The 27,764-nt window shown below is 33.8% G+C and overlaps 2 protein-coding genes and 1 pseudogene across 2 annotated transcripts; 1 reads left to right on the plus strand and 2 right to left on the minus strand.

Annotated features, from left to right (window-relative positions):
• Positions 1–3,679: 3,679 nt before the first annotated feature.
• On the minus strand, positions 3,680–6,008 carry LOC112522143. The gene is made up of 6 exons (XM_025131219.1): positions 5,645–6,008; positions 5,449–5,563; positions 4,972–5,053; positions 4,129–4,180; positions 3,980–4,034; positions 3,680–3,898 (listed from the first exon to the last, which is right to left on the minus strand). The coding sequence occupies exons 1-6, from the start codon at positions 5,960–5,962 to the stop codon at positions 3,714–3,716; spliced, it is 807 nt and encodes a 268-aa protein (XP_024986987.1). The 5' UTR covers positions 5,963–6,008; the 3' UTR covers positions 3,680–3,713.
• An 882-nt stretch (positions 6,009–6,890) lies between these two features.
• Positions 6,891–13,493, minus strand: LOC112521139 (protein transport protein SEC13 homolog B-like). The gene is made up of 2 exons (XM_025129836.1): positions 13,392–13,493; positions 6,891–8,043 (listed from the first exon to the last, which is right to left on the minus strand). The coding sequence occupies exon 2, from the start codon at positions 8,013–8,015 to the stop codon at positions 7,110–7,112; it is 906 nt and encodes a 301-aa protein (XP_024985604.1). The 5' UTR covers positions 8,016–8,043; positions 13,392–13,493; the 3' UTR covers positions 6,891–7,109.
• Positions 13,494–17,242: 3,749 nt separating this feature from the next.
• Positions 17,243–20,030, plus strand: LOC112521866 (annotated as a pseudogene).
• Positions 20,031–27,764: the final 7,734 nt, after the last annotated feature.

Here is a 27,764-nt window from a genome sequence, read left to right on the forward strand (position 1 = left end):
TTTAAAAATAATACGTAAATTTTAACATATATATTTTAATTAAATAAATTAATACATAATATATAATAAGGGTTAAATATAAAATTTTACAAAATAAAGGATATAAATAAAAATGAAAATGTAAGTTGGAGGGTAAAAATTGTAAATTTAGAAAATCAGATTTTTTTAAATGAGTGGGTCCCACACAAAACTAACCTATTTCTACCAATAAAATCAAAACTAACCTATTTCTACAAACCTTTTTCAAAACCAACCCATTTTTGCAAAAAACTCGTTATGTAAATACCAATAGTTAAATGGTGTTCCCGTGTTTCTATTCATAATTATCATTGTACTTTTTTGTTTGGGATTACTGTTTCTATTGTTGGTTTCAAACAAATATCGCCATTCGTGGAAAACGCTAAAATCGTTTGTCTTGTGTCCTATACAACTGTGCTAAATCACGATCGTGCCAACTCCCTAAACAAACGTTTTCCCATCTAGCATGATCGTGCCAGCCAATTTATTTGTTTTCGCATGGCAGGGAAACTTCTCTAGAAGCACTATTCCCTTCTTATACAATTGTGGCAACTCTCCATATGCAGTTTGCCCCTCTTGCAAGACCATGCAATCACTCAGCATCACACATCTTCATCACCTACTATTATTTACACTATGAAACAATAGAAATTGAAACCCTACATGCATATCCATCATTCAACTCTATCATTCTCATTCAGCTCTCTTCGATCCAAAACATCTTACATCTTGAATAATCTTAACACCTCAATTCATCAGTGTCTCATTGTTGTTGTTCTATATATATAGGATAAACTATATGTTCTTGGGATTTATCATTGGAAATGACTTCACTTAAAAGATAGATGATGTCCCAGCTTGAATCGAGATCTAGACTTATTATTATTCGCACCAATAGCTAAGCATCGAAAGATTGATTGAAAAGGTGCAATCTTGCCACCTCCCTAGCCGTCTATCTACTCGTGTTCGTACCTCGATCGGATGCCAAAACTATGGTTAACAAAAGTCATCCTTATGAAAATTCGTAATAATTAAGTTGATGTTGTAGAGCTACGAAATGGGCTTCTATTAACATGTTGCCACCTTCATCATGTGCGATGTAGCCTTGGTCTACAATGGCCATCTTGTGGAAAGGAAACGACTTTTGTCTTGCATCATTGGGACATTTCCTTATTATAACAAAAGTTCAAGATAAAGTGATTGATTAATGGAATGGGGTTTAATCAAGAAAAAGAGACTTCAATCAACAATAATTCGATACGAACATATCAAAGATTGGATTGCCCCAACCAACACACTCTATAATATTATACGTGTACAGTAACGAACAAGTGACTTTACTTTATAACTTTTAATAATTTATCATAATTAATTAAAAACATATAATAATGTATTTTTCTAACTTTTATAATATGTAAAAGAAGTTGATTCATTTATTTAGTTCAGTTTAAAAGCTATATAAATTTAATAATTCTAAATTTGAATATATTGTCGGGCCATCAACAAATTGGTATTCATCATAGTAAGAAAGTGAATTGAAAAATGTTTGTAGTTGAAAGTTATGGTCGCGTCGAAGGGAAACTTGTAGGCCAAAGATTACTAATAAATTAATCCATACTTCATTAGTTGCATGATTTTTAATGATTAAAAATGTTTTACATCACATCCAATAATATTCTAATAATCAAAGCGTTTTTGGGTAGTGGTATGTTAGTCGTTAGTCTCTTAAGAGGTTAAGGATTCAAAGTTCATCAAAGGTGAAGAGGGTGTTTGAGTTTATTTGTTGTATTTACCGTATATAAATATTATATACTTTAAAAAGAAATAATATTCTCATATATAGAAAAGTATTAGAAAAAGAAAAGCTAAAAATTTATTATATAAAATACAATGAGTTGTTCAATCATCGTTTTATAGATGACATGAACTTATTATCAATACGTACGATACTCATCGACCAAACTTCACCTTCTCATTCGATCAAGCCTTCTTCATTTGAAGTTGAAGTTTCTACAAGGTTTATTCATTGTAAGTTGTACATCACTGTGATTATAACAAAATTTAGTTTATAGGACGCCACCAATTTCAAAGTGTCCTATTAAATTGTTTCATAGGATACAATTTATAAGACCAAAAATTAAAAAGTACTATCTAAAAGCGTTGTAATAAATTTATAGGACACTTTTAAGTGTTTTAACAAGTTCTATAGTACACTCTTACTACAAAGCATCTTATTAGCTACTTCAAAAGTGTCCTATAAACCCATATTTTTATAAAACACTTGTTTTTATAAGATATTTTTTCAAATAGTGTTATATAAAATTACTAATTAAATGTTTTGTATTAAAAATGACCGATAGAATTTATTAAGACGTTCAAAAGCATCCTATAAACTTATTACAACATCTTTAGATATAACTTTTTATTTTTTTGGTCTTATAAAACAGTCTAATAGAACGTTAAAATATTAATTTTTCATTGGGTCAAAAATGAAAAATAAGAAAGTGCAAGGGGAATGGTTGAAAAATACTTCAAATGGGGTGAAATGTAAATATCCAAAGTTCAAATAGGTTTTGAAAGTGATTTTAATCGTAAGTTATCTAATGGATGAATCAAAACCTTTACGAGATTTTGAAAAAACCATGAAGAAATGAGCAAGAAATCAATAGTCAAACCGGTTATGTTTCTTCGAACGAAAATTGAGATTTGAGATACAATCAAGGATGGACCTAGTGTAATGGTTATGGTGGCACGTGCTACCGTACCGTATTATTCCTCTGTCGAAGTGTAAAAAATATAGCTAGGTTCGTGAAAGGTGCAACCGTATTAATTTGTTGTGTCACCATATGTATTTTGAAACTATAATGAGAACAAGTTTTATTTGATAGAGTTGGTTTGCAAAGCTTTTATTCCATCCCATAACCAAATTCGAATCATGTTAGTATCATTTTATTAGTCAAATGGTGTCACCGTTTGAAGAAAAAAAAATTGTATATTTGTTTCTTATGGTCAAACGGTGCTACTTTTTGAAAAAAATTCCTTATATTTTTTTCTTATAGTCAAATGGTATCATCATTTGAAAAAACTTCTGGGTCCATCCCTGCGTAGAGTTCTTAACCAATTTTGATGTTCTTTATATGGTTGTATTTATTTTTTAATGTTCGTTTGAACGATATCGGTGTTGAGGGCCAACAATGAGTACGTGGAGGAATTCAAGAAAAAACGCCAATGGGGGATTGTTTAAAACACAAAATTTGAATTAGATTCTTGGTTTTAAGAGTTGTGAATCGAGTTATATACAAAAGAAAAGGGGGGGGGGGGGGAATGGGTTAATTTGGTCAGGTAAATTTCAGTCTCGAAAATGTTTAAAGTCGAGATTTAGACATTTCAGAACTTGTACCCAGTTCCTATCCGGCGACTGGGGAGCCAATGTCTACCATCGTCGACCTCCTTTCCAATGTCCTTCATTGCACCTTGAAGGGGTCTCACCCTAAGGTTCGATCCAAATGGTCGAACCTACATCAAAATATGTATTAATGGGGTCTGCATTCGCGTGGCCCCTATCCAAACATCAAGTCTTGCTTCTTTTTTTCAAAACCTTGTGAGTCATAATCCTCATCATTTAAGTTACATAATCTCAAACCGAAACATGAACTTGATAACTTGAAATAATATTGCAACACATAAAGAAGTTTCTAGTTTTCGCTCTTAAATAATCTTGAGCAGGATTCTAATATCTTTAGCGCTATGCTCATGAAGCGCAGAATCAGGTTTCCAAGGTTCATGTAGAAAGAAAATATTGGGCTTAGGAACGGAACTACAAGCATACTGTAAATGTTCAATAATACTTGCACTATCACGCGTTGTTTCTGAAAGAACCCTGAACAAAAACAACACGCTTTAGCATTCAATTAAAAAAATAGTTGTAAGCAATGATTGATGAGATTGATTTGTTACATACATTCAGTAGCCTCTGGGAAAGCATCAAATAACGACGTCACAATCTTCAGTAGAATCTGTACTTGCATGCAAATTGCAATATAAATAAATATTTTGAGACACGTCAGAACCAACTGTTTATGAATATGGTTGCGAGTAATGAGTACATACAAGGAACAAATCTCCTGGTTTGATTGGCGACTCAACGAAAACTTGTGCTTTCCTGCAAGTAAATTATTTCTCTATGAAGGAAAAAGTTTTGAAAAAAACCTAACGAACTTCATATTTCAAGTGATTACTTGGACAATTTCTTTAACATTCTTTGTACATTTTGAAATCTATTAAATAAGTTCTTATAACCTATAAAACAGGTTAATGTGGTAAAGTAATGGAAAAAAAAATCAATGAACATTCATATTTTGAACGAAGAAGTCTCTAAAAAGGTGGTTTCAGATACAACCCACTCCTTTGCTACGTACAAACTCTACAAACAATGGCATATTTGTCATTTTAATTATCTTAAATAAATATCTAATTCGGTTGTCATATTTAACAGATTTAACAATATTCCTTAAAAACCTCATTCATAAAAGGCCAACATATATTGCACCAACTTTGAATTAAGATGTTTCATATATGAAACATTTGGTCGCACCACCTCTAAATAAAAATGTACTTTCATGTATGAAATATTTGGTTACATAACCTCTGAATAAACATGTTTCATATATGAAACTTTTGGTCATTGATCGAGAGGTGTTTTTTCATAAATGAAACAATTGGTTACACTTATAGTTCGATCGATTATAGGAAGAAAAGGAGAGAGAGATGTAATTATGTAATTAATTAATGACTAAATTAGTTCAAATTCATAATATTTAAAACCAATTCCAATATTACCCTTTCCTTGAATATTTCCCATTTAAAATTCAAATTTCTCCATTTTCATACTTTCCATAATAACGGTTGATCAATAATAAACGGTTCTATCTTATAAAGTGGATTATATAATACCTGATTGTCAATCTTTCTCCTTCTCTTTTTAGTCTGTAGAAACTGCAGCCTCTCGTGAAGGGCACTTGCTTCTTCTTCCACTCTGTCGTGCACGGATGAAATACAATAAAATCGGCTTTATAGGAAAGGATAGCGTCATCTGTGAAGATGTTACAATAAATTGATAGGAGGACACTTTTGTTTCTTCTAACAAACTTTTTAGAATATTTTTCAAATAAAGCATTTTATTAGCCTTTTTACATGACGTTATCTAAAAGAAAATGTATTTTATGTGTTTATGACAATTCTTAAAAATGTCCATTAAAAAATTAAATACGACATTTTAGCTATAAAAAAAGTCTTGTGCATCCTATCAACTTATTATAACATCTTTATGGAAGATGCATAATTATTTGGTCTAATAAAACAATATGTTAAGACATGTATATATTTGATGTCCTGCAAAACCGATTATTAGACTCGAGTTGCTGAATATACCCAGGTGCCAATTGACCCCGGCTATAAGATCATCGCCTTCATAGATATGACCAACATGAAACTCGATGTTTTCGCCCATCCCTGTGATTAGTTGATCAAGAAAACGTAGAACCTCCTGCGATAGTTTTGATATGGATCGTTTTAATCTATCTGATTCTCTTTTAAGAGGTTATAAGAATATGGAAAAATGTATGACCTTTTTTCCGTTGAATGGTTTGGGAAACGAGTAGTCTTCAAAGAAACAATCGTTCGAGATATAATCTTCTAGTAGCTTTATGTTCTTCTCGTTCATGCATTCATAGAACTGTTTTATCGTATCCGATGGCGTAGGATCTGGTGCACGAACCGAATCACCGATCATCGATGACATGGCTTTTGTGAGGTTGCAGTTTCTGTAACATACACGTTCATCCCTCATGTTCATATGAAGCTGCTGCATTCCGTGTCTATCGGTTTCTTGTTTGTGCGTCGAAAGGAGACGACTGAGACCCGAAAATTGCATTTTGGTAGCCATTTTGAGCAGAATTCAAAAATCGATGTTGCTTGTAATTGATATTGAGATGGGTACCAAATTTCGATGAATAAAACCAAAAGAAAAGAACCAGATTTAACTTGTACCTGTCGATTACATTTAGAGCTTTGATTCCTTTTGTTTGTGTTTCTTGTGTTATAATCGAAGAACCTATACTTTGGTTCTCAAACACATCTTACAGAATCTTAAAAAGATAACATTTTAGGATCTTCTTTTAGTTTATCCTTTTTATAAATATTTATGTATTTCGACAAAAAGTTGATAACCAGTAACTCCAACTAGCCTCACACGGAACACCAATGTGAGGGCCATTTTTTTGGTTCACTCAACTGTTGAGGCTAGCAGGGGACCTCGGTAGGGGCGGACCCACATGTAATGATTCAGCGGCACAGGCCACTGCTTCATGGTTCCGTCAAAAAAAGGAAAAAAAAATTATGTTTCTAAAGAGTGCCATCATATACTTGTAAAACTGAAATGCTAGCACAAGTGCACAAGAATTTAATGGTTGGGATGATAAACGCTTAGCCTTTGTACAAAAAAGCTTGGGTTCAAGTTTTGTTGTTGTCAAATTTGTTGTTTTTAACTTAAATTTTGGTGTTTGTTTTATATACCTCTTTGTGTTTTTTAATTAATATGTAGACAAGACTTGAATATGGATCCCTTCTATGTAAAGACAAAAAAACCACCCAACAGATCTATATTAATATTGTGGAAAAAAGTTAGATGTTTTTTTATCGTTAAATTGTGTCACGACTTGAAAAATTCCTAAAGTCCGTCTCTAGACTTGGGATCAAACCTAGTACTATCTTGTATTTGGACAGTCACTCCACCCTTTTGCCAACTATCTAAATTTATTAGCATCTAGGTAAGGCATTTCATCGAACACCTTCAATAATTTTATTAAGGTAAGAGACCCAAAAAACACACTTGCAAGATAAAACCATGAATGTAGTATTTAGGACTCAGAGGGTCATACAAAACATTAAAAACTAAACATAAAGAGAGCATATGATCATCATTTTTAACCTTTTTTTTCTAAACAAGTAATCAAATAAACCATTTGAAATTTTAAACCAACACCACATGTAGAGAAGAAGGTAACATACCCACAAGATGCAAAATTCTGTAACTATTCAACACTCGACACCTCTTGCCATTCACCATCAACAGCTTCTTTCCACAATGTGACAGTATTGTCCCCAGAGGCAACAGCCAACAGGTTTCCAGTAAGCGACCAGGAGACTCTCCAAACAGGGGCCTTGAAGTCATTTAACACCTTACCATTCCATTGCTCACCTTCTTTAGCCACAGTCCATATTACAACCGTACCATCTTGTGAAGCACTTGCGATTGTCGATTTTGGAAGCCCCAAATTGGGTGCCCATGCCACATCTCGCACCAAATCACTGTGCATCTGAAGGGCAGGAAAGCAGTCCATCTTCCATGCTCCATTAGAAAACTTCCATATTTTCACAGTGTTATCATGACCGCCAGAAGCCAGCTTCTGAACTGGCTCAAACACACCAGACCCAATTAAGGCACCGGGTGCCATTGAAGGGGCCCACGAAATAGAGGTTACACCAACAGGATGAGCTTGCTCTATCCTTGTGGTGTCCCACCCACCATCTGACCTGGCAGTGTGGACCGAGATGCTCCCGTCGGAAGACCCACAAGCCAAGCAAAGGCCAAGTTCGTGAGGTGCCCACGCAATTGAGTTTACAGATGACTTGTGCTCACTGAAGGTATGAGCTTGGGTCCATTCATTTAAGTTACCTTCTTTCCAAATAATCACGGTGCCATCATAGGAACATGATGCAAGAAGTGAGCCAAACTTGGGGTGAGCCCAACCAACCTGCCAAACAGGACCATTATGGCCGCTCAAAGTAGCAAGGGGATGCGACGCAGAACTGCTGCTTACACCAATTATCTTAACAGTAGCATCAGAGGAGGCAGATGCCACCCGCTTTCCATAATAATCCATACTGACATCATGGACGATGTCGGTGTGACCTGTTTCAATCTTTTGCCCAGGCATGATTTGCTCTGTCTATATTTGCTTGATCCTACACTTTCAAAAGATCCAAATTTAAAAAGAAATTAAACAATTCAAATAACGACTACATTTGATGTTTAAATAAAAAAAGATAGGTTCTATCTTAAAAAGAAATTGAATGTTTCCCATATCATTGCATGTTTGTAACTATAGTAACTGCATCATGTTTTCCATAGTTTACAGGGCAGACAATTAGTTACAATCAAACCAGTGTTCATCTCAAAAGAAGCATTCTACATAATATACTTAAAGCAAACCAAACAGACCCAGTAAATCCCATGTAAAGATAGGGCCTAGTGAGAGTAAGATGTACGCAGATCTTACCGCTTGCCCAAGGAGTAGAGAGGTTGTTTCTATGAAGGCCCTCAACTTGCAGAACAAATAGATAAAACAAGCGACCCCACAATTCAAAAAACGTTACATTTTGATCATCATGCTTAATTTAGTTTTTGCTCTTAATCACTAATCAACATTTTGAATCTTCAATAATTTCTTTGGAAGTGGCAGTTGTGCATTAGGTATGCATGCTATGTACTCCCACAACTTGGAAAACCATTACATTTTGATTTTTTATGTTAAACTTGATAATTTACGAATGAAATATGACATGGTTTTGATACATTCTTTTCATTTATATTGTTTTCTTAAATATGAAAATTTTCAAACCCTTTGCCCCCGGTTAATCACTAGTGGCCAGAGGCAGAGGGCAGAGGGTCCTTTCATTGTTTCCCATTCCTTCTCCTTTCTCTTCAGAGCTTTGGAGTTTGTTCACTTTCTCTTTCAAAAGTGGTTCTCATTGTTGCTCTCCTTCTCCCTCTAATCCCCTCCATCATCTGCAGATCCAGACGTCAGATCCCACTTTGTGGTCAGTGGCTGTCATATCCCTTTCCATTCGTTTTTATTTTCTTCATCCTTGTATACACACCACTGCAATAGATCAAGTTCATCAACATCGGTTTCTCGGTTTCGACGCCTCCATCAATGAGTCTATTTCACCTTCTCCAACAAGTCCCAGCATTTCTCCCACCACTTTTCAAAGTCTTCTCAGATCGTAAGTCCCTGCCTCATCCACTCAGGAGTTGGTGGTGTGATCAGAAATTTGATAATGATGGTGTTTAGTTTGTCAGCTTTCTCCGTCATGAATGTACCAGTGACCTCAATTATCCACCAACCATTGCCTTCCACAAAGGAAAGTGGTTTTGTTGTCTCAATGTTCTGCAGGTTGGTGTCTCAAAACCTTTGTGGTGTTTTGCCCTACCATCTGTGGCCAAAGTGAGATGTTGTTAGAGCTGAAGAGATTGCAGGGTAGGCTCAAGCAGGGTTTTTCCTTTCTGTTTTAAGTCAAAGTTAGGTTTTGGATTTGGTTTCAAGTTGGGGCATTCAAGTAATTCAGCAAATCTTCGTCAAACTGCTCTCTACACCACGGCTGTCGTAATCAAGCTTCTCAATATCAGTTGAGTTTGGTCAGTTTCAGGCTGAATAGATTTAAAGGGATCTCCATGGTCCGCCCGTTTTCTTGTTTGGCAGTCTATTGTTTTTGCAGTAACATTTTCTCTAAGTTGGTTAGTTTTGGTAGCTTTTGGTCTTCAAGGAGAAGTGAAGTAATGTCTAAGCAAAACATGAAATGGATCCAAGTTCAATTGAAGTGTTCAAGTTTAAATCTCAGTGGTACAACTTTAAGGCTAATTTGGTAGATTTTCATCAGCTTCCTATGTCAAATGACAATTCATAAGGTTCCCCCTTTAGTTTTTTTGTGGTTCTGAAGGTTTCTTTGGATTTTGTGTGTCAAGCAAGGTGGATTCACGGTATTAATATTACATATAATGCGCTACTTCAATTTTGTAATTATGTATAGTATAGGGACTTGTTTGTGTTTGAGGTATTCTATTGCTAGGTATAAATACTACTTTAGTTCTTTATTTCTCCTTCATTGGTAACTTTTGGGAATTTATAATCAATACAAATCACAGCCTTCATTGACCTCCTAATCCTCTCATTCATAATAAAAACAATTTCTTCATCAACCATAACATGGTATCAGAGCTATTGTTAAACCTTCATTTATATCATTGTTTATTGTTACATACTATGTTTTTGAGTTGTGACCTAACCTTATCGATCGTTATCCTTCTTATCTTGTGTGGTTCACAGAACCCTCAAAATCTAATAAACCATATTGCATTCAAAAAACCCCCCACCATTGTGACTCTAAATCCAGCATGACCATATCAACCAGCTAACCTGGCAAGACCGTGCCATTCTGCAGTCAACCTCCTGTCAAGCCTTGCACATATATACCCGATCATATAGCCTTATCAGACTCGACCATGTCAGTTGTTCAAAAGCTCCCTTCAATCCCAAACCCATCACCCACCATATCAAGGTAGTCTTTCAACACATCACCAAGGTCACTCTCAAAATCGTTTAAACCCACTGTTCGTTCCTCGTCATGTCTGATTCAACTTCTGTTCATCACCACCCTGTTTCAGTTGTTTTAAACGGGCAGTCCGGCCCAACTATGTCCTGTGAGCCAGTACATGACCCTTCTTCCTGAGATCCCGCCGACTATATAGTTATGTTACTGGCTTAACCACTATACTAGTTAAGGCAACAGAAAATGCTTGGCTTTTGCCAAAAGATCTGATGAATGGATCTCAAGAATGCTCACGAAAACACGTGGCGATGCGTTTTCTCTTGGGATCTCAAGACAGTCCAAGGCGTAAGCCTCAAAACGGAAAATAAAAAAGAAATAAAATTTTTTATATACATATATATCTCATACTAATATTTAGAATCACGATATTATTAACGAAGTCTCAAAATATATGTAATTAATAGTTGAAGATTTTATTTTTATTTTTATTTTTTATTTTTTTATTAACAAGCAAATTAATGTGACATGTCAAGAGAAGAAGAAAAAGTCACAAACATATCAAAAACGAAAAGTCATGTAATACCAAAAACAAAAAGTCTTGCTATTTCGAAGCGGCGACACTCGATGTGGTGTTGAGTGATGTCCTCCCCTCCCTAATTCCTAAGGCATAGTTCCTTCTATAGAGCCTAAAGCTTCAACCATGGCATAGCAGTAAGCAGTAAGTTGGCCTAGTCTCTCGCCCAGCCTTCGCCTTCTTCAATGGCCAAGGCGCAAAGGAGAGGGACGACAAAGAAGCAAGGAGCAACAGATCACTGATTCAATAAGTAGATTTACTAGAGGCCACGTTTTCTCGTGAACTCCATGGTTGTACCATGTAGGAGCATATTTTATAACCCTAATGTCACAGCTCCGACAAGGTAGCCTCAGTAGTGTGAGGCATAGACCCAAGCAACACAAAAGAGACGCCGCCTCAATAACGTTTTCTCACCACCTCACCTCAAGGTGAGCCAAGTTCTTAAACCGTAGTTGGACCTACACATCAGTATCAATTTAGTTAGTCTTTCAGAGCAAATGACAACACCGGATCAATACATCAGCTTGTTTCTGTCAGAGATGCAAATAATCAAAGACCAACTTCTCTTAGCTGCTGCACAGATAGTCGATCCTCCTGTTCGACATGAGTTCACTAATTATTAAAATCAACTACATCTTATTACGATTCTCGTTGTTCTCACGGATCATTTTGAGACTGTTCGAGCATCAATATTTCACCTTACCCAGTTTCCAACACTTGACTTGAGCTCATAAGTGAAGAAACTCGGATAATATCTCGATCTCCACGAGCTGATATAGTCATGCATTTTCTGACATCTAAATTCAAAGGTAATCAACTTTCAAGTGGTTCTATCCTAGAGGTAACCAAAGCTTATTTGAGTGCAACTATCGCCATTTTAAGGGTTTGTGCCTTTAATGAAGACTTCTCTGGGGCCACATTGAAGACTGGTTTTGGACAACCAATACTTTCACCCATTTAGGTTGTTCACTAAGTCACTCTTACACTCCATTTTCTTCCTCTTTGATGTATTCTCAAAATAAATGAAGCTCCAAGAGACGAAGAATTTTAGCCAGCCCCTCATTTTATCTCTTTATCTCCAAATACTTACACACACCATAGTGTTAGTTTATCTCCTTCAAAACCCTTGCAAACTTCATCTTCTACTCTTCACTCGTGGTTTTCTCCCAATTTGGGTTTCCACATATTGATGTTGTCTTTGTAATTATATCTCTTTACTTTGTGTTAATGATTACTATCTTCATGAATCACCATGTATGTATATTGTAAGAATATTGTCTTGTAAACTAAGAACACCTTTGTGTGTTCAAGCTAGAGATTTTTGCCATACCAAATTTTGGTTGTTTGTTTCGGTTAACATTAGCATTTCCATTTAAGTTGGTTATAATCTCCCTCTGTTTTACAACAAGTGGTGTTAACTGTTAAAGCATCCATGTTTTATAACAATCTCATTGAGATACAAATCAATATATGTTCCACTTTTGCCCAAAAAGTTATATTGTTTTCCTATACTCCATTCTCCATTGTATGGGTCTCAACTTCAACTTTTCCTTGCCTCATATAAATGGGACACGATCACATCAACATTATTCCTAACACCATATAAAAGGGAAAATACTAGATCAAAATGCTAAATGGTTGAAACAAATGAGACCTTAAATTTTGTTTGTTCTGTTGCCTTCTACAAAGTGTAATCAGTAAGATGTTACCTCACCAACTATGTAGTCAAAAGCGATCCCCACCTTAATTTGCAAATTTTTCTATGAAGTCCTAAAATTTTATATCAACCTGGTGTGGTTTGGTTTGGTTTTTAAGCTGGAAATCATCCCGTTCAGTATCCAGATTTTGAAGTACATGGCTTTATAATTTTTAACTTTTTGGAGAGGATGACTGAAAAAAGAAGTGTTTAACCTCAAATTGTTCCCAGATTCCACAATATTCAAACACGATACTGAAAGAAGGGTGCTTATCGTCAGCCCAATTCTCAGATATTTTAAAGCTGCTAGGCATGATTATATATAACTTCCAGGTCACGAAATTTAACACAGATACATTAAATAAATTCATATATTTATAAAATGCATTGAATCTTCTATATCCCAACTCATACACATCAACAGGATAACTGTACGAAGTTACAGATGTATGTACAAAAGGACTCATACATTTTTTTAATCCCTGCAACTCTCAATACTCGAAAGGTTCGTAGAACATTCAGATTACACACATAGATCTGAACATATACGCAGTAAGATTCACTAAAATAACACATATGCATATAGATATATATAAGTAGATTAAGACGGATCTAAACATATATGTCTTTCATCCGTAAAATTACGATCAATCGTGGAAGAGATCTGAAATCAGAAATGAAGGAGAAGGCATGAAAATGCTAAGATCTGAGTACCTTTGAAGAAGACGAACCGGAGTTGCAATGGAGTCGGGTGGAGCGAGGTAGGTTATTCGCCTCTGGTTTGTGCCGATGTGATCCAGGTGAGGGGTTTCGTTCTCAGACAAGAAAATATGTTATGGTTCGGGTTACGCATCGGATCCGGGTTGTATACTATTGAATATTAAACGGTAAATCGCATCTTTAATTTGATTTATATTTCGGGTAACGTATTTTTAAAACTTTTATTCTGTTATCTAAGATGTAAAGTTTTAATCATTTAAATACCTGAGTTACCGGTTACCATGCTGATATAGCGAGTGATATGGTATCGAACTCGGTATTATTTATTGAAGCATTAACTGGATAACACATCACTCGTCATATCAGCATGATAACCAGTTAATGCTTCAACTAGTTACTCAAGTACCTAAATATTAAAAAATTTACATCTTATGTACCAAAATAAAAGTTTTAAAAATACGTTACTCAAAATAAAAATCAAGTTAAAGTACGTTATTTTTTCATGCAATTTATCCAATATTAAAAACAAAGAATATTCGAAACAAAGAAATTAATTTTCAAGAGCATCTCGAATGGGTTGTTTAAAATGGACAAAATAGGGATTTGAGTAAATTTTTGCTGCAACAGATGTTCCAAAACTTTTCCTAAAATGGAGAAAGTAGGAGAGGGGCAAAAATCTCCAAATTTGGAGAAATCACTAAAAATAATTACCATGAAAGCGAAATATTTTTTTATTATATTCCACAAGTAAGAAATCTTGAAATTAATAGTTTAGATGAGTAATAATATTTTATTGAATGTATGGAATATTTTAATAATATATTGAATGTTGTAATCTCTAAAATGTAAAAACTGTTGGAGTTGAATGCAATATTTTTTTTAGAGATTTTGAATTTTGATTCTACATTTTGAAGAAATTTAGAAAAATCGGTTAGAGTAAAAACATTGGAGCAAATACACGATATATCTAATTTAGCCATCTTTCTTCTTTTCTTTATTTGAACATATATTATGATATATAGTTGTTAAAGCAAAAATATCACATAAATATTTGAAAACTTGTATTTCAACATTATCATTGGAACTGCTCATATAAATTAATCCCATGTCGTTCAATCTTTTTATTTGGAACAAAAAATCGTAAATTATGTCTAGACTCTAGAGGTAAACCCAAATTCTTTTTGTAGTAATGGCAAAAGATAATTATTGTATTAAATAAAAAATGATTATAGTTATAAAATAAAGCATAAAAACCCAATCAAACTAGATTGAGTTGACTGATTCCTTGTGGGCAAATAAAAAATGATGAATGATGGTGGTTACTTTGTGTTCGTTCATTTACATTCATTTATGTTTGTTTAAGTTCATTCGTTTATGTTCGTTAGCATCCTAAGGATCGAAAATGAATGGATATGAACAAGCACATATTCTTAACAAACGAACATGAAAAAAAAATCTCCGTTTATTGTTCATGTTTGTTCTGTTAAGTTAAACGAACGAATATGAACAATGTGACACTTGTATTTTGATAATTATGTAGATTTTAGAAAGTTTGATGAGTTATTGTAGGATTTCGTTAGTATTTATGAGGCGCTGGTATTTCAATGTCAATATTAAGGTCTCGGTATGATTCAGTTGATTAACAAGTCTAGAAGAAACCAGGCAACTTCCTGTTCAACTTAAGCTGATAGAAAAGTCGCCCAAGCTATTGTGTTGGGTTGGATGGTGGCGTGGCACGAGAAAAACCAAACAGAGACCAAGGCCACCCACATGGCACCTAAACCCACGCAAGGAAGCCTGAGAAGTGTTAGGTGTGGTAGGAAAGGCGCAAAGGTTATGTGTGTATGTGTGCGGGTTTTGGGGTCGGATCCGTTTGATGAAAGGAAGGATCCCAAAGAATCGATCTTTCTTTTAGTTATGAAATCGAACACAATTTTGCAAAGAAATTGCCCATAATGAAATCTTGTTGGAATTGTCCATATCCGGTTCATCCTTCGGAACCATATCACATCTTGAATATGATAAAATAGGATGAATTGAGACGGTATTTTGTAAATATGTAATTATCTTGAAGCAAACTTTACAACGTTACAAAGAACTTCAAGATACTTTTGACTCAGTCGTGGGATCCAACATCTTTTCTAAAACTTTACAAATGTATTAGATGTGAAGCAACGTCTTTTCTAAAATCTGGCATTTTTGTGATGAAAACTCATTAATCAAAACACCTATTTAACATGAAACCAAACCCAATACTCACATAAAATGCAGATAAGGCTTAATATCCAAATACTGAAAATTGATAAAATTTCATTATCTAAAACACCAAAACATAGATAAGTTCCAAGATGCCAAAATCATAAATTATAAGTACACTTCATACCCCAAAACAACAGAAAACAACTTGAGTTCACTTTGTTAGGTTAGGTTAAAACCATATTCCAAACCCATACTTCTAACTTCCATTGATGAAGGTTTGAGATTCCCAATCAAAAATCTCCATGAATCTTTCCAAGATTACTACCCAAGTCTAGAAAGATACCAACAACAGCCAAAACATCATATCCACAACAAACTCTAGCTAGACCTCAAAATACCCAAAATCTTACCTCTTCAAGGACATGGAGATCCCAACGAACACTCTTAAACCGTAGGTTAGATCTCTTCTAACGGCTCCAAGAATGCTCCATCAATCTCCCAAAATCGGTCTTGAAGGAGATGGAATGAGGAGAGAAAGGAGAAAAATGAGATAAGAATGAGAAATGGGAAAACCCTACCAAAAATTGAGTTAAAACTGATATGGGCATGCGAGGCCACTTTTGGGGCAACTTAAGTCGTACCAAAAGGTCTGACGGCCCTTGCCAGGTCGGTCGGTCGACCATTCCTTGACCGTTGTTTCGTTCTTCAACCGTTTTCGACCGTTTTTCCGGTCGTCCTCCTTATCATTTTCCCGGTCGTTCTTCCGTTCTTTGGAAATTGCAGGTGTTACAAGTAATGGACCCACAAACATACATGTCAGTTTTATGTGGTATGGGTGATGATATTCCCTAGTTGTAACTTGTAAATTGAAAATGAAAAAGAATTGTTAATCATTTAAATAAAGAAACTATTGGACTTTCTAATTTTGAATGATTAAATCCATGAACATTTTTTTTTAATAAATAAATCATCAAACTTTTAAAAGTCGTTTACCTATATTCTTTTAACAAAAAAAAAACTACATATAACCGACTAGGAATGTTTTAAAATAAAACAAAAAACCTAGATCAATTTTACCTTTTCAAACCCGACACCCGTTCAAACTCCTCGCACCCAACAACATCGCTCCCCCTCGCCGCCTCATCATTGTCCATTCTCCATACCTTCAATTGTCATTGTTAGCCCTTGCCATCAATCTTTATCTTTTTTGGTCTGTTTTTATTTATTTTTCGGTGCACCATCTTTTCTAGCAATTTAATGTAGTACATATAGACAAATTAAAAAGGAGGGAAAATTGAAAAGCAAAAAAACCGATCAAAAAGAGGGAGATTAATGACAAGGGCCAACGACAGTAATGGTCTACGATAGAGAATGGACGATGATGGGGCTGCAAGGGAGAGTAATAACATTAGGTGCAAGGGGTTTGAATAACATAATATTTGAAAACGAAGAACCGATTTAATTTTTTATTTTTTTTTACTTTAAAACATATAACACCGGTTATATGTAACTTTTTAAAGTTAAAATAATATAAGTAGTTAACTATCAAATGTTTAATTGTTTATTTATAGAAAGAAAATGTTGAAAGATGAATCAAAATGAAAAAGTTAAAAAAGTGGAAAAATCTATGTGCCATTTGACTTACTACTTTGACCTTAAACCTCACCACGGCGAACACCGGAACACCGGTGATCCCCGTCCTGCCGGAGATTCGGAGCAGGTGAACCAGGTACTCAGTCTGTATAAATCATCATCCCTATAAAGAAGAGGAGAAGCTGAGATCAACCTCGCTTCTAGTCGTCTTCACCAATGGATCCCTATACTTCTCCTCATCAGCAGCCATGGCTCAATAAACCTGGGAGCTCGAGAACAACATCGTAACCATGGAAACTCCACAGTCCTCCGAATGCGTTGCTATCTTTTACTAGACGGGAAGGCTCAGTTCAAATTCCAGCAAGAAATGGTCCAATGATCCTCACTACTTCAAACACGTCAAAATTTTAGCTCAAGCCTTGTTGAAGATGGTGGTTCATTCTCGTTGCGGAAACATCGAGGTCATGGGGCTTTGCAAGGGAAACCGATGGCGATGCTATTATTGTTATGGACGCGTTTGCGTTGCCGGTCGAGGGGACGGAGATTAGGGTTAATTTATGAAGATATGACTGATTATTCCCAGACCAATAATAAGCAGGTTAAATTTGATTTCCACTTTGCTTTCATTGATGATTAATTGAAAAGCTTTTAGAATTCGCAAAACCCTAGACTGAAACTTGTAAGAGCTTAAAATCCTTGAGGGCATGTTAGGATTCAGCAATGCCATAACTTTTACTTAATTATTGTGTTTTATGTGATCAACTTCATTTCAGACCACGAATCATTATGAATGTGAAACTAACCTAGATGATAAGCATATGTTGACACTATGGTGTTGTAAATGCCATTGATAAATGTGCCTTGTGAACTTCTACCAAAAAAAGATAAAGACTTTGTGTTTGCACTTCTGTGGACTATTCTAGATTAAGAAATAAGAATTATAGAACAATCGATTGGTCTCTTCACATATGGTTCGTTCTTCTGTATTCTAGCTAAATTGGAATGTTGTGGCATAGACAGGAAGCCTGGAAAACATTGTTGGTTGGTACGATTCTCATCCTGGTTATGGATGCTGGTTATCTGTTTCTGATGCTTCTACACAAATGCTCAACCAGCAATTTCAGGAGCCTTTTCTGGCAGTCGAAATTGATCCGACAAGGACCCTTTCTGCTGGAAAAGTTGAGATTGGAGCATTCAGGACATACCCGGAAGGATATAAGCCACCAGACGAGCCTGTCTGAGACAATTCTTCTTACCTGTTAGATATTGGGGAATTGGAGATGATCCATGGACTGGATAGCACTTGGATGGCGTAAAAAGCTTTCCGAATACAATAATTCGTCCATTATTAGCCTTGGGTATCACTAATTTCATATTGGGATAATCCAAATGAGAACTCTCTTTTTAGAGGCTGTAAGTTATATACTGCCGGATTCACGGTTACATAATTTATATGAGAGATCGACAGTTACGGGGGGGATAAACAGTTAAAACATAACTGCACATTAGTTAGAACTGTTAACAGATAAGATTAGAAAACAATTACAACTGACTCTGAGTCAGAAGCACCGCCTCAGAAGAAGAATTGTGATCATAAGGACCAGAGGCTCTGATCGCTTTACTTAGAAGACTGATTGAAAGCTCTGAGTCCACATGCTTCTAATCTATACCTAGGAAATTTTCACCAAGTTTTAGAATTTTTGAACCATTTCATGTAGGTTTCCAACCACCAGGGGCACGGCCCCTTGGACTCCAAAAGAAGGTGCAGCTCCCTTGACCCCTGTCTTAAGGTGATAGAGACAACATTGTGAGTGTGCACTTCGCACCTCCTAACTTACTTATGTTTGCCTCATTACCTAATTTATCACGAGTAAAGCACAATCACACTAAAATGATTGATGACACTAAAATATCAACATTAACAAAGATTGAAGACTTTAGTGTGCATTGCAGACTGGACATCGCTTATTTCTAGTCTTCTTTTGATTGCCACTTCTTGGATCTTCTATGGAACAAGTATTTGGGTGAATACCCTTTCTTCTTCTCCTTTGCTAGGGAATGTGTGACTATGTTGCAGGACAAATATCAGCTCTTGATACTTGTTTCTTATTGTGATTATGCCTTTAAGATCTGTTTTTATTCATTGTGAATACATTTGATATAAAAGAATAAGTAATGTGGTATCGGTTTTACATTCTGTTTTAGTAATCTTTGCCCATGTCAGACAGCTGAGAAACTAGAGCAAGCTGAAGGTCAAATGTCCCCATTCACCCTTGGGCCTCTAATGACACCCAAGAGGGGTTTTTATAATTGCTTACATTAGATGGTGTGAAGATTACATTGGAGCTGATTCATGGTTTGATGTCACAGCCCCTTATTGCTTTTCTTTATCTTGGTACACTTTTCCGATATTTTTGGATAATGGCAGATACTTTCGGCATTTTAGTCACACATTAACAACCATCTTTGATCTTTATTAGATTATCAAGGACATCCTTCTTTAATTTTGTTCGCCAATCCATCAAACTTCGGCCAGAATTGTCGGGTCATGAGCCTATGGTTCCATCCTGAAGATGTCGATGAGAAAAGGTTACTTTTGAACTGTAAAGGGGTGTGAAGTTTGTTGCTTATTTAACACAAGGTTGAGTACTTTCTTATCGTTCGCTGGAATTGATTAAGGTCCGGTATGTTTCTTCATAAACAAATAGAACCGGTTATCGATGAGTTATGAATCTTGTGGTCATGTCCGTGAATGGGCTATTTAGCTCAACGACTTGCTCTAGACGTTGGTTTTGCAAAATGACTCTCTAGTGTATTTCTAAGTCTGTACGGGAGCATATTAACCTTAAATAAGATTCATGACGTTGTGATTAATGTGAAACCATTTTAAAGTTGTATTCCTAAATCATCCATGGAAGTTATTGAGCTTAAATCTAAAGGTCATGCACCTAAATGAAATATTATATATGCCTTTTTTTAAAAATTTAAATGGTTTATTTTAATATTTTAAAACTGGTTCCAATTATTGGTTGCTTCGTAATTGGTTTATGTTGATAATTTAATAAAAGGAAGCCTGATTGTAACCTATGATAATTGGTTCTAATAAATTTCTTGTTGGTCGTGGTCCTGGTCCCGGTCCCGATCTTAGACTCTATTGTTTTTTTAATTGAACGTTGTTGTTAGTTTCATGATTAGCATTTAATGTTGTTATTTTTATATAATTAACATTTAATGTTGTTATTATTATATAGTTTTATTCTAGAGATGTTAAAGTTGGGATGTCTATCGAATCATCCAACTTGTCCAACTCAATCCGTTAACAACCCAATTAAATGCAACCCGTTCGTCTGTTGATTAACAAGAGGGTTGAAATTGGATTGACTTAGCTCAACTGAATCTAATCCGTCAATCTGGTGCTAATATATATAACTTCGATAAAAGTTCATTTATATCGATATATAATATACTAGTTTATTATCATATATATATATATATATATATATATATATATATTGATAATGTTTATTATATAAATGAATAATGTGTAACATTTTATATAATGTATGTTGAGTTTATGCTTGTATTTCTTTTTAGTTATACTTATAGGTTATCAAAAAAGATTCATCATCAAAAATTAATAAAAAAGAATCTAATAAAAGGAAATTATTAAAATCCTTTTTACAACAACAATTAATGAATATGTTTGAGAATATAAATAATGTTGATAGATATTTGGTTGATGAATATAACGATCCCAAAGATTCTTTTGTTTGATATTGTACTTTGGTGGTAAGAAAATTTTAGTAATTATTATAACATTTCATTTAAACAACATTACGCTTATAGAATGCTAAAAATGTTTAAACGTATTAATATGATATTTTTTAGAATGAAACAAATAAGTGTCATATATAAAAAGTGTTACACTATGTTTATAGGACGCTTTTGAGTGTTCTAATAAATTTTTAGCAAGCTTTTAAAATAAAGTGTGACATTAGTTATTTTAAATGATACTATTTGAAAAAGTGTCATTTGGACACATAACTGTCTTATAAATAGATGAATTTATAGAACATTTTTTCAAAGTAGTTAGTTATATAAAATAACTAATACGACATTTTGTTTAAAAAACTTGTTGAAACGCAAACAAAAAACATCTTATAAACGTATTGTAACCTTTTTGGATATGACACTTATAGTTTGATCATTATAAAGTATTTCATTCGTCAAATATGTAACTATTAACACGTCACTCCAATCAACCCTTCGGTTAAGATCTTTCCAAACCGTCATAATTGATAAAAATGTCGTAACCATCCAACCCAACCCACCTCAACCCATAAGGATTGGGTTGAATTATACTTTTGAATGAGTTGGATACGGTTAAGATTTTTCAAAACCATCATAATTAGCTTGGATTGAAAAAATCTCATAAACCGTCCAACCAAACCCACATACACTCATGTAAAATCATGTAATTAAAGAAAAATACACCAACTGTTATATTGAGGGTGTGTTTGGTGTCAGGACATGACTGAACTAGACAGGACATGGTAGAATAATTGTTCAACGTTTGGTAAAATAAAATTAGACAGAACGAAACAAGTAAAATGATCAATTTACCCCTAATGAGTTGTTTATTTTAATTAATTTATGTAATTTATTAAATTAAAATAGAATAATTATTTTTTATAACAAAATACATCATTTCAAGTTTTCGTCAAAACAATTAAAATGACACCAAATAAAAAGTTTATGTAGTTTTCTATTTTTATTTTTATCTCTTTTCTACATTAATTTTTATTATTAATATATAATAAATTACATAAATTAAAAAAAAATATAGAAACCGTATAAAAATTATATTTTGAGGACAGTAAAATGAAAGTTTAAGAAACATAAAATACAATAAATAAAATTTAAAAATGAATAAAATGTAAAAAAAAAGACCTATTTGATGTTTTAGAAGAGAATTAAGTTTTATTTTAAGATTGTATTGGTAAAATATAAGTTTCTTCCACTTTGTTCCACCATGTTCCATGGGGTAGAGGTCGAACAGGCCTGTTCCACTCTGTTCCTATCTATTTCACATAAAATTCATGCCAATCATAAGACATAGATTCATGTCTTATTATGTCCTATCTCTATCCAGTATTCTAAAAGGTACCCTGAAAAAATTTAAAAGTTGTGGAAATAATAAAGTTTAATTTGGTATCTGGATTATTTGGAACTTGCGCAACCGCAAAACTTTCTCTGTTCCTTTTCAGACGACGGCTACTTTTCTTGCGGGCCAGCTTCAGGCGTATTCTTTTTTCTGGTTTAAAAACAGGGTGCCGAAAGTTGTTTTGGCGACTAGTTGGATAGAGTGGTGTAATTCTCCGATGTCTTGTTTTTAACCTGTACTCTCTTTTGCTAGCGTCTTGCTAGTTTCTATGTTATCTCGTCTTTGTTGCCGGTCAAAAAAAAAAAAAATTGGTATCAGCCTTTGTAATTTTCAACAAATATTATTTTGTCATTAATGGTCGTTTATTCATATATGTCCCATCATGGTTGTCAATTCTTAACCTTTTGGTTTATGTCTGATGGTTGCTAACTTTTAATGCTAAATTCAATAAAAAAAAAGTATTTTATTCATTTTCCTTAATTATATTTTTAATTATAAATTATTTATATCTATACTATGTTATAAAGCAGATTTGAGAAAAGTCTTAAAAACAACTTTACATGCATAAAGTACTACCTTCTAATGCACAAAGTCTTAAAAACAATTTCTAATACATTATGTACTGCTGATTTATGCATGAAATCTTAGAACCGCTTGAAGTACAACCTTATAAACATGATGTATAACCCGTAAACTTAGTTTGTCTTCCCAAGACCGACTCCTCTATCATTATTTAAGCTAAAGTTAAGCTAAAGTTTGCACCTCTCTGTCATTATTTTATTTATTTATAATGATCTTTATCGTTGTTGAAGTCATGAATAGAATGAACTTTTATGTTTTGTACACCATCTATTATGAGGTGTGCCTGATATATAGATCTTAACTGAACTTCTTATTTGTAATATTGATTCTAAATTCAATACAATTTACTTTTGTTCTTGAAGGTTTTTTTCTCGAACCTCAGAAGTCAATTTCAAGTTGAAAAGCAAATTTATCCATGTTGAATGAGTTGTCAATAGTGACTAAAATTTATATTTTCTATCGCTATGATTTGAGCTCTCTATGGCTCATTGTTTCCCAGCTGGTTCAATCTCTCTATGGTTTGCCACTATTGCTAGTTCGTCCTCTCCTTGATTTCCTTCATTCTCTATTTTCTCATTGTTGTTTATTTTAGATATATATTTGTTTTTTCGATCTCTTCCTTCTATTGTGTTTTATGTGTATTTGTGGACCATTTTAAATTTGTTTACCAGGTATTTGTTTGGAGTTTGTTGTCGGTATTTGCTAAACAAGTTGATGCTGTAAAATATATGTTCAATCAAAAATAACAGGACCTTATTTTCTCCCTGTTTACATTAATATCATGACGTGTTCAATACCATGTCTTAACAAATATATATGTTGTATTCAACTTGAATGCAAATCTTGTTTGTTAGGAGACTCTTAATTGCACACATAAAAATCACCYACATTTTCTGAAATGTGTTGTGGTTAGAAAGATATATAGTTTCTGTTGACTTTTTTAAGGGTTTACAATTTTTTCTTTTTTTGAACTTCCAATGAATCTTTCTTTCTCTCTTGTTAAGATCAACTCACATCTTATGCTAAGTGGCCGTTTACTAAACACTTACCTTAGTAAGTGCTTAGCGATTCAATTACCTCACCGAGTAAACATAACAAGAAACGAGAATCTTACTTGGTAAAAGGAAGACAAGGATCATGACTCTTACCCAGTAAGTGCTTTACCGGGTTATAAATGCCTACCATCAATCCATTTTGATGGCAAGGAATGTCAACTCCATGAGATAAGTGAGGGTGGTGACTTTTGCTGGTAAGGGGGTGATGCTTTTAGTTACTGCKTTAAAAGCTTTTATTGGCTATACATCCATATTTATTTACTTTGTACTTTTCATTCTGTAGGGTGAACGCAATTTTAACAAATTTGGGGGTTGGTTAGGAAAGAACTCTACCATGGGAAAGAATTATAGACTTCTTGAAGATGTGCATGTTCATCTATTGGCATCCTCGCAATTTAATTCAGCCAGGTTTGTATTTTACTACTAGATCACTTTGTTGACCATAATATTGTTGAATAAGTTCTTGAATTTTGTTTCCCGCTAACTGTTTTCAAAATACATAATTGGTTCATGTGATCAATGTTTATTAATCAAGGTTGTGTATTCATAACTTTCTGGCTCAATTTCTGAATAATCTCTTTGAGTTCTCCATGCTTAATACTTCAATTACGTTAGTAAGCGCTTACCGATTTAATTACCTCACCGTGTAAACATAACAAGAAACGAGAATCTTATTTGGTAAAAGGAAGACAAGGATCATGAGTCTTACCCAGTAAGTGCTTATCGGGTTATAAATGCCTAACATCAATCCATTTTAATGGCAAGGAATGTCAACTCCATGAGATAAGTGAAGGTGGTGACTCTTGCTGGTAAGCACTTACCTGATAAGCATTTACCAAACTGCTTACCTTATTGTGTAATATTCCGGCCATCAAAATGGGTTATTTGTAAGCGTATTCAACCTGGTAAGTGTTTATCGGGTAAGAGTCTTTTCCCTCACTTATTGGGTAAGACTCTTGGTTCTTGCTATGCTTCTTAGTGGGTAAAATTCTGTGTTCTTGCCATGCTCCATTGGTAATGTAAGTGATATGTAAGCCCTTACMTGATAAATGTACAGTAAACGGAGTGTCTCATTGCTTCTTTGTAGGTGTAGTTCCTATTATACTTCAAAATTTCAGGTTCAGGGGCTCAATACAGTGAATGCTACCACTGTTGACAGTTTTGTCTAACTGGTGGTTGTCTGGGCTTGGATATTGAAAGTATCCATATCCAATTACATGGATGACGGATGACTTTTTTCATGTACATGCTCAATTTTTGGGATTAAGATTCTTTACTTAAATTTTGTTGCATATCATCCACTATTATTGTTTTGTAAAAGATGTTATGTTTTGGAACGGCACAATGGAGGTCTGGTTTTGACTCCTCAGTTTGGTCTATTTTGCAATTCAAATCATTGACGAGTTTGCATTATTTGCTTTGTTTCAAGAATATGCATTTTATGTTCTTATATTTTTCATTCTAAATGTATGCTTTCCTTTTTGCAACAGTTCATTACTTAAAGATCATCTAAACGTTCAAGTGGAGTCCCATGACAACACAATTTTTGACAACAATGTTTATATCTTTGAGGGCATGATGGTAAGGTAAACTCCTAGAATGTTGTATATCATAGACAAAGCAGAAAAAGCTCCAAACATCTCAAAGAACAGGCTTTCTTTCTATCATTTAGTTATATATCTTTTGGGTATTTTATGACATAATATGAAGAAATTGTAAAACGTCCTGGGAATTTCTTGCATAAAAAGAACAGAAAAATGAAGCTATCTTTTAGAGGAGAACATCAGAGGTCAGAGAAACAGATTCCTGATGCTCTCCTCTATGCCCTCTCCAAGCTTGAGATGGAAGCTTCATAGACGAGTTCAAAATCAAATAACTCACATCTTTTTTTATTTTATAAAATAGAGGTATATTCTTGTTAGCTCTTCTCAAAATTTTCATGTGATTGTTGATTTTGGGYATTTGTGATATAATCTTGAAGAAGGTTTTCATAACCTAACGTTCTTGTGTTCAATTTGATGTTTATAGGGTTCTTTTGTCTTGATTTTGGGCATTTGATCTTATAAAAACAATTTCGTGACGCTGTAAATGACTGTTTCATTCAGTTAAGTTAATTCTTACATATGATGGTTGTTTTTGTTAGAACCAGGTGTGTGAAATTGGAGTTTTTATTATTACCATTTTAGTTCAATTAACTAAAGTTAATGACCAGTTTGAGATGAAAAGGACAATAAAATAATTTTATAAAAGAAATTTTAACATCTCAACTATTTATTATTTATGTTAGGTGTTTTTGAGTAAAATAAAATACAAATATTTAGTTGCGCTCAGTAAAGAAATAAAATGGAACATAAGTAATCCAGTTTTAACCTTACGTTTTTTATTTATCGGATGTATTTATTCTAACAAAAACTATTTATTAGCAACAAGTGTCAAGACACGTCTTTTTTTTTTTCTCTTTGATTTTAATGTTTATAGGAATCAGTTGATTTATCTTCAAACAATTTTTTACTAAAACAAATTTTCTCTTTGATTTTAATGTTTAAATAATTTAATGTTATTTACTAAAATAAAACAAAGAGTAAATTAGTAAATTGTGTTGATTATTCAATTTACTTTAATTAGTTTTTTTATTTTAATATATTTATATATATACACACACAGGGACCAAATTCGGTGGCCTTCTCTGGCACCCGCCACCACTGAGGTGACCTCCTCCGGTCATCTTTTCTGACCGATACGCCGTCTCCGATGATCAACCACTAAATACCCACCTGTGACAGTGGTAGCACAGTTGGTGTCACAGTGATCTCAAAGTTTACTTGATGTGTTTTGAATATCTCATTATATGTATTTTGGGTGCACATTGTGTGTCTTGATGTATTTTAGGTATTACATGGTGTTCGTCGGAGGCCGGAGGTAGGAGAGAAAGAGAGATATGAGAGATAAAAAATTTAAAATACCTAAAATACCATTTAATTATAATTTTAAGTCAACTTACCAAAAATATTAGTTTTTTAATTTATCCATTGTTTTATGGTTGAGATTGGATCTCACAATTACCACAAACTAATCAGTATTCCCATAAATGGACCCATATAATATAACAAAATCTCATTTCAAGACGATCTTAAATATGACAATCAAACTTGAAAATTAATTCATCTGATAAATAAAAGTTAGGATTTAATATTTTTTATATCGTTATGGACTTTCGTAATTGTTATCTTTGTGAATGTGATTAGCTGAGATATATATATAAGTCAATATAGAAATGTTCCAATCATTTTGAAGACTCTCTTACATACTTTTGGATTATATTGTAAATTAAGATAACAAAGCTACGTATATGTTAAGCATAGATGATGCTTAAACCCAAAAAATTAACAATTTGATTATCTGAACCTGATGTACACAAAGAAAACAACGCCCTTTAAACAGGTTGATAAAATGGCATAAACACACGTAAAATTGAGAACTTTGTTCAAAATATCATATTTAACATGTTAAAGAACAATCTTCAGCTAACCCGATACAATAGTTACAACAAAAAGGTCATAGTAAAAGTAAAAATTACAACTCTAGAGATTAACAAAAATATTAGAGTTTTAAACTTAGAAGTTTAGAAAGCGATCTAATCTTGATTTCGCTATCAGAGCAAGTCCTGATATTCAATAAGAGAACCATATTGAAGATTAAACGTATGTCACTTTACCTAAATTCTTATGTTTCATTCCTCTTCCATTAATCAAGTAAAAATAAAATAGCTAATGT

The sequence above is a fragment of the Cynara cardunculus genome (assembly GCF_001531365.2).
Source record: "Cynara cardunculus var. scolymus isolate 2C chromosome LG 11, CcrdV1, whole genome shotgun sequence".
In the NCBI taxonomy this organism is placed as follows: Eukaryota; Viridiplantae; Streptophyta; class Magnoliopsida; order Asterales; family Asteraceae; genus Cynara; species Cynara cardunculus.

What these genes read in the sequence shown, in the direction of transcription:
- LOC112521139 (XM_025129836.1), bottom strand. Translation starts at nt 8,015, where the DNA reads ATGCCTGGGCAAAAGATTGAAACAGGTCACACCGACATCGTCCATGAT.
- LOC112522143 (XM_025131219.1), bottom strand. Translation starts at nt 5,962, where the DNA reads ATGGCTACCAAAATGCAATTTTCGGGTCTCAGTCGTCTCCTTTCGACG. An exon ending in CGGGGTCAATTGGCACCTGG is followed by an intron (nt 5,054 to 5,448) that starts GTATATTCAGCA and finishes CGTGCACGACAG; the next exon opens with AGTGGAAGAAGAAGCAAGTG. An exon ending in TTTCCCAGAGGCTACTGAAT is followed by an intron (nt 3,899 to 3,979) that starts GTATGTAACAAA and finishes GTTTTTGTTCAG; the next exon opens with GGTTCTTTCAGAAACAACGC.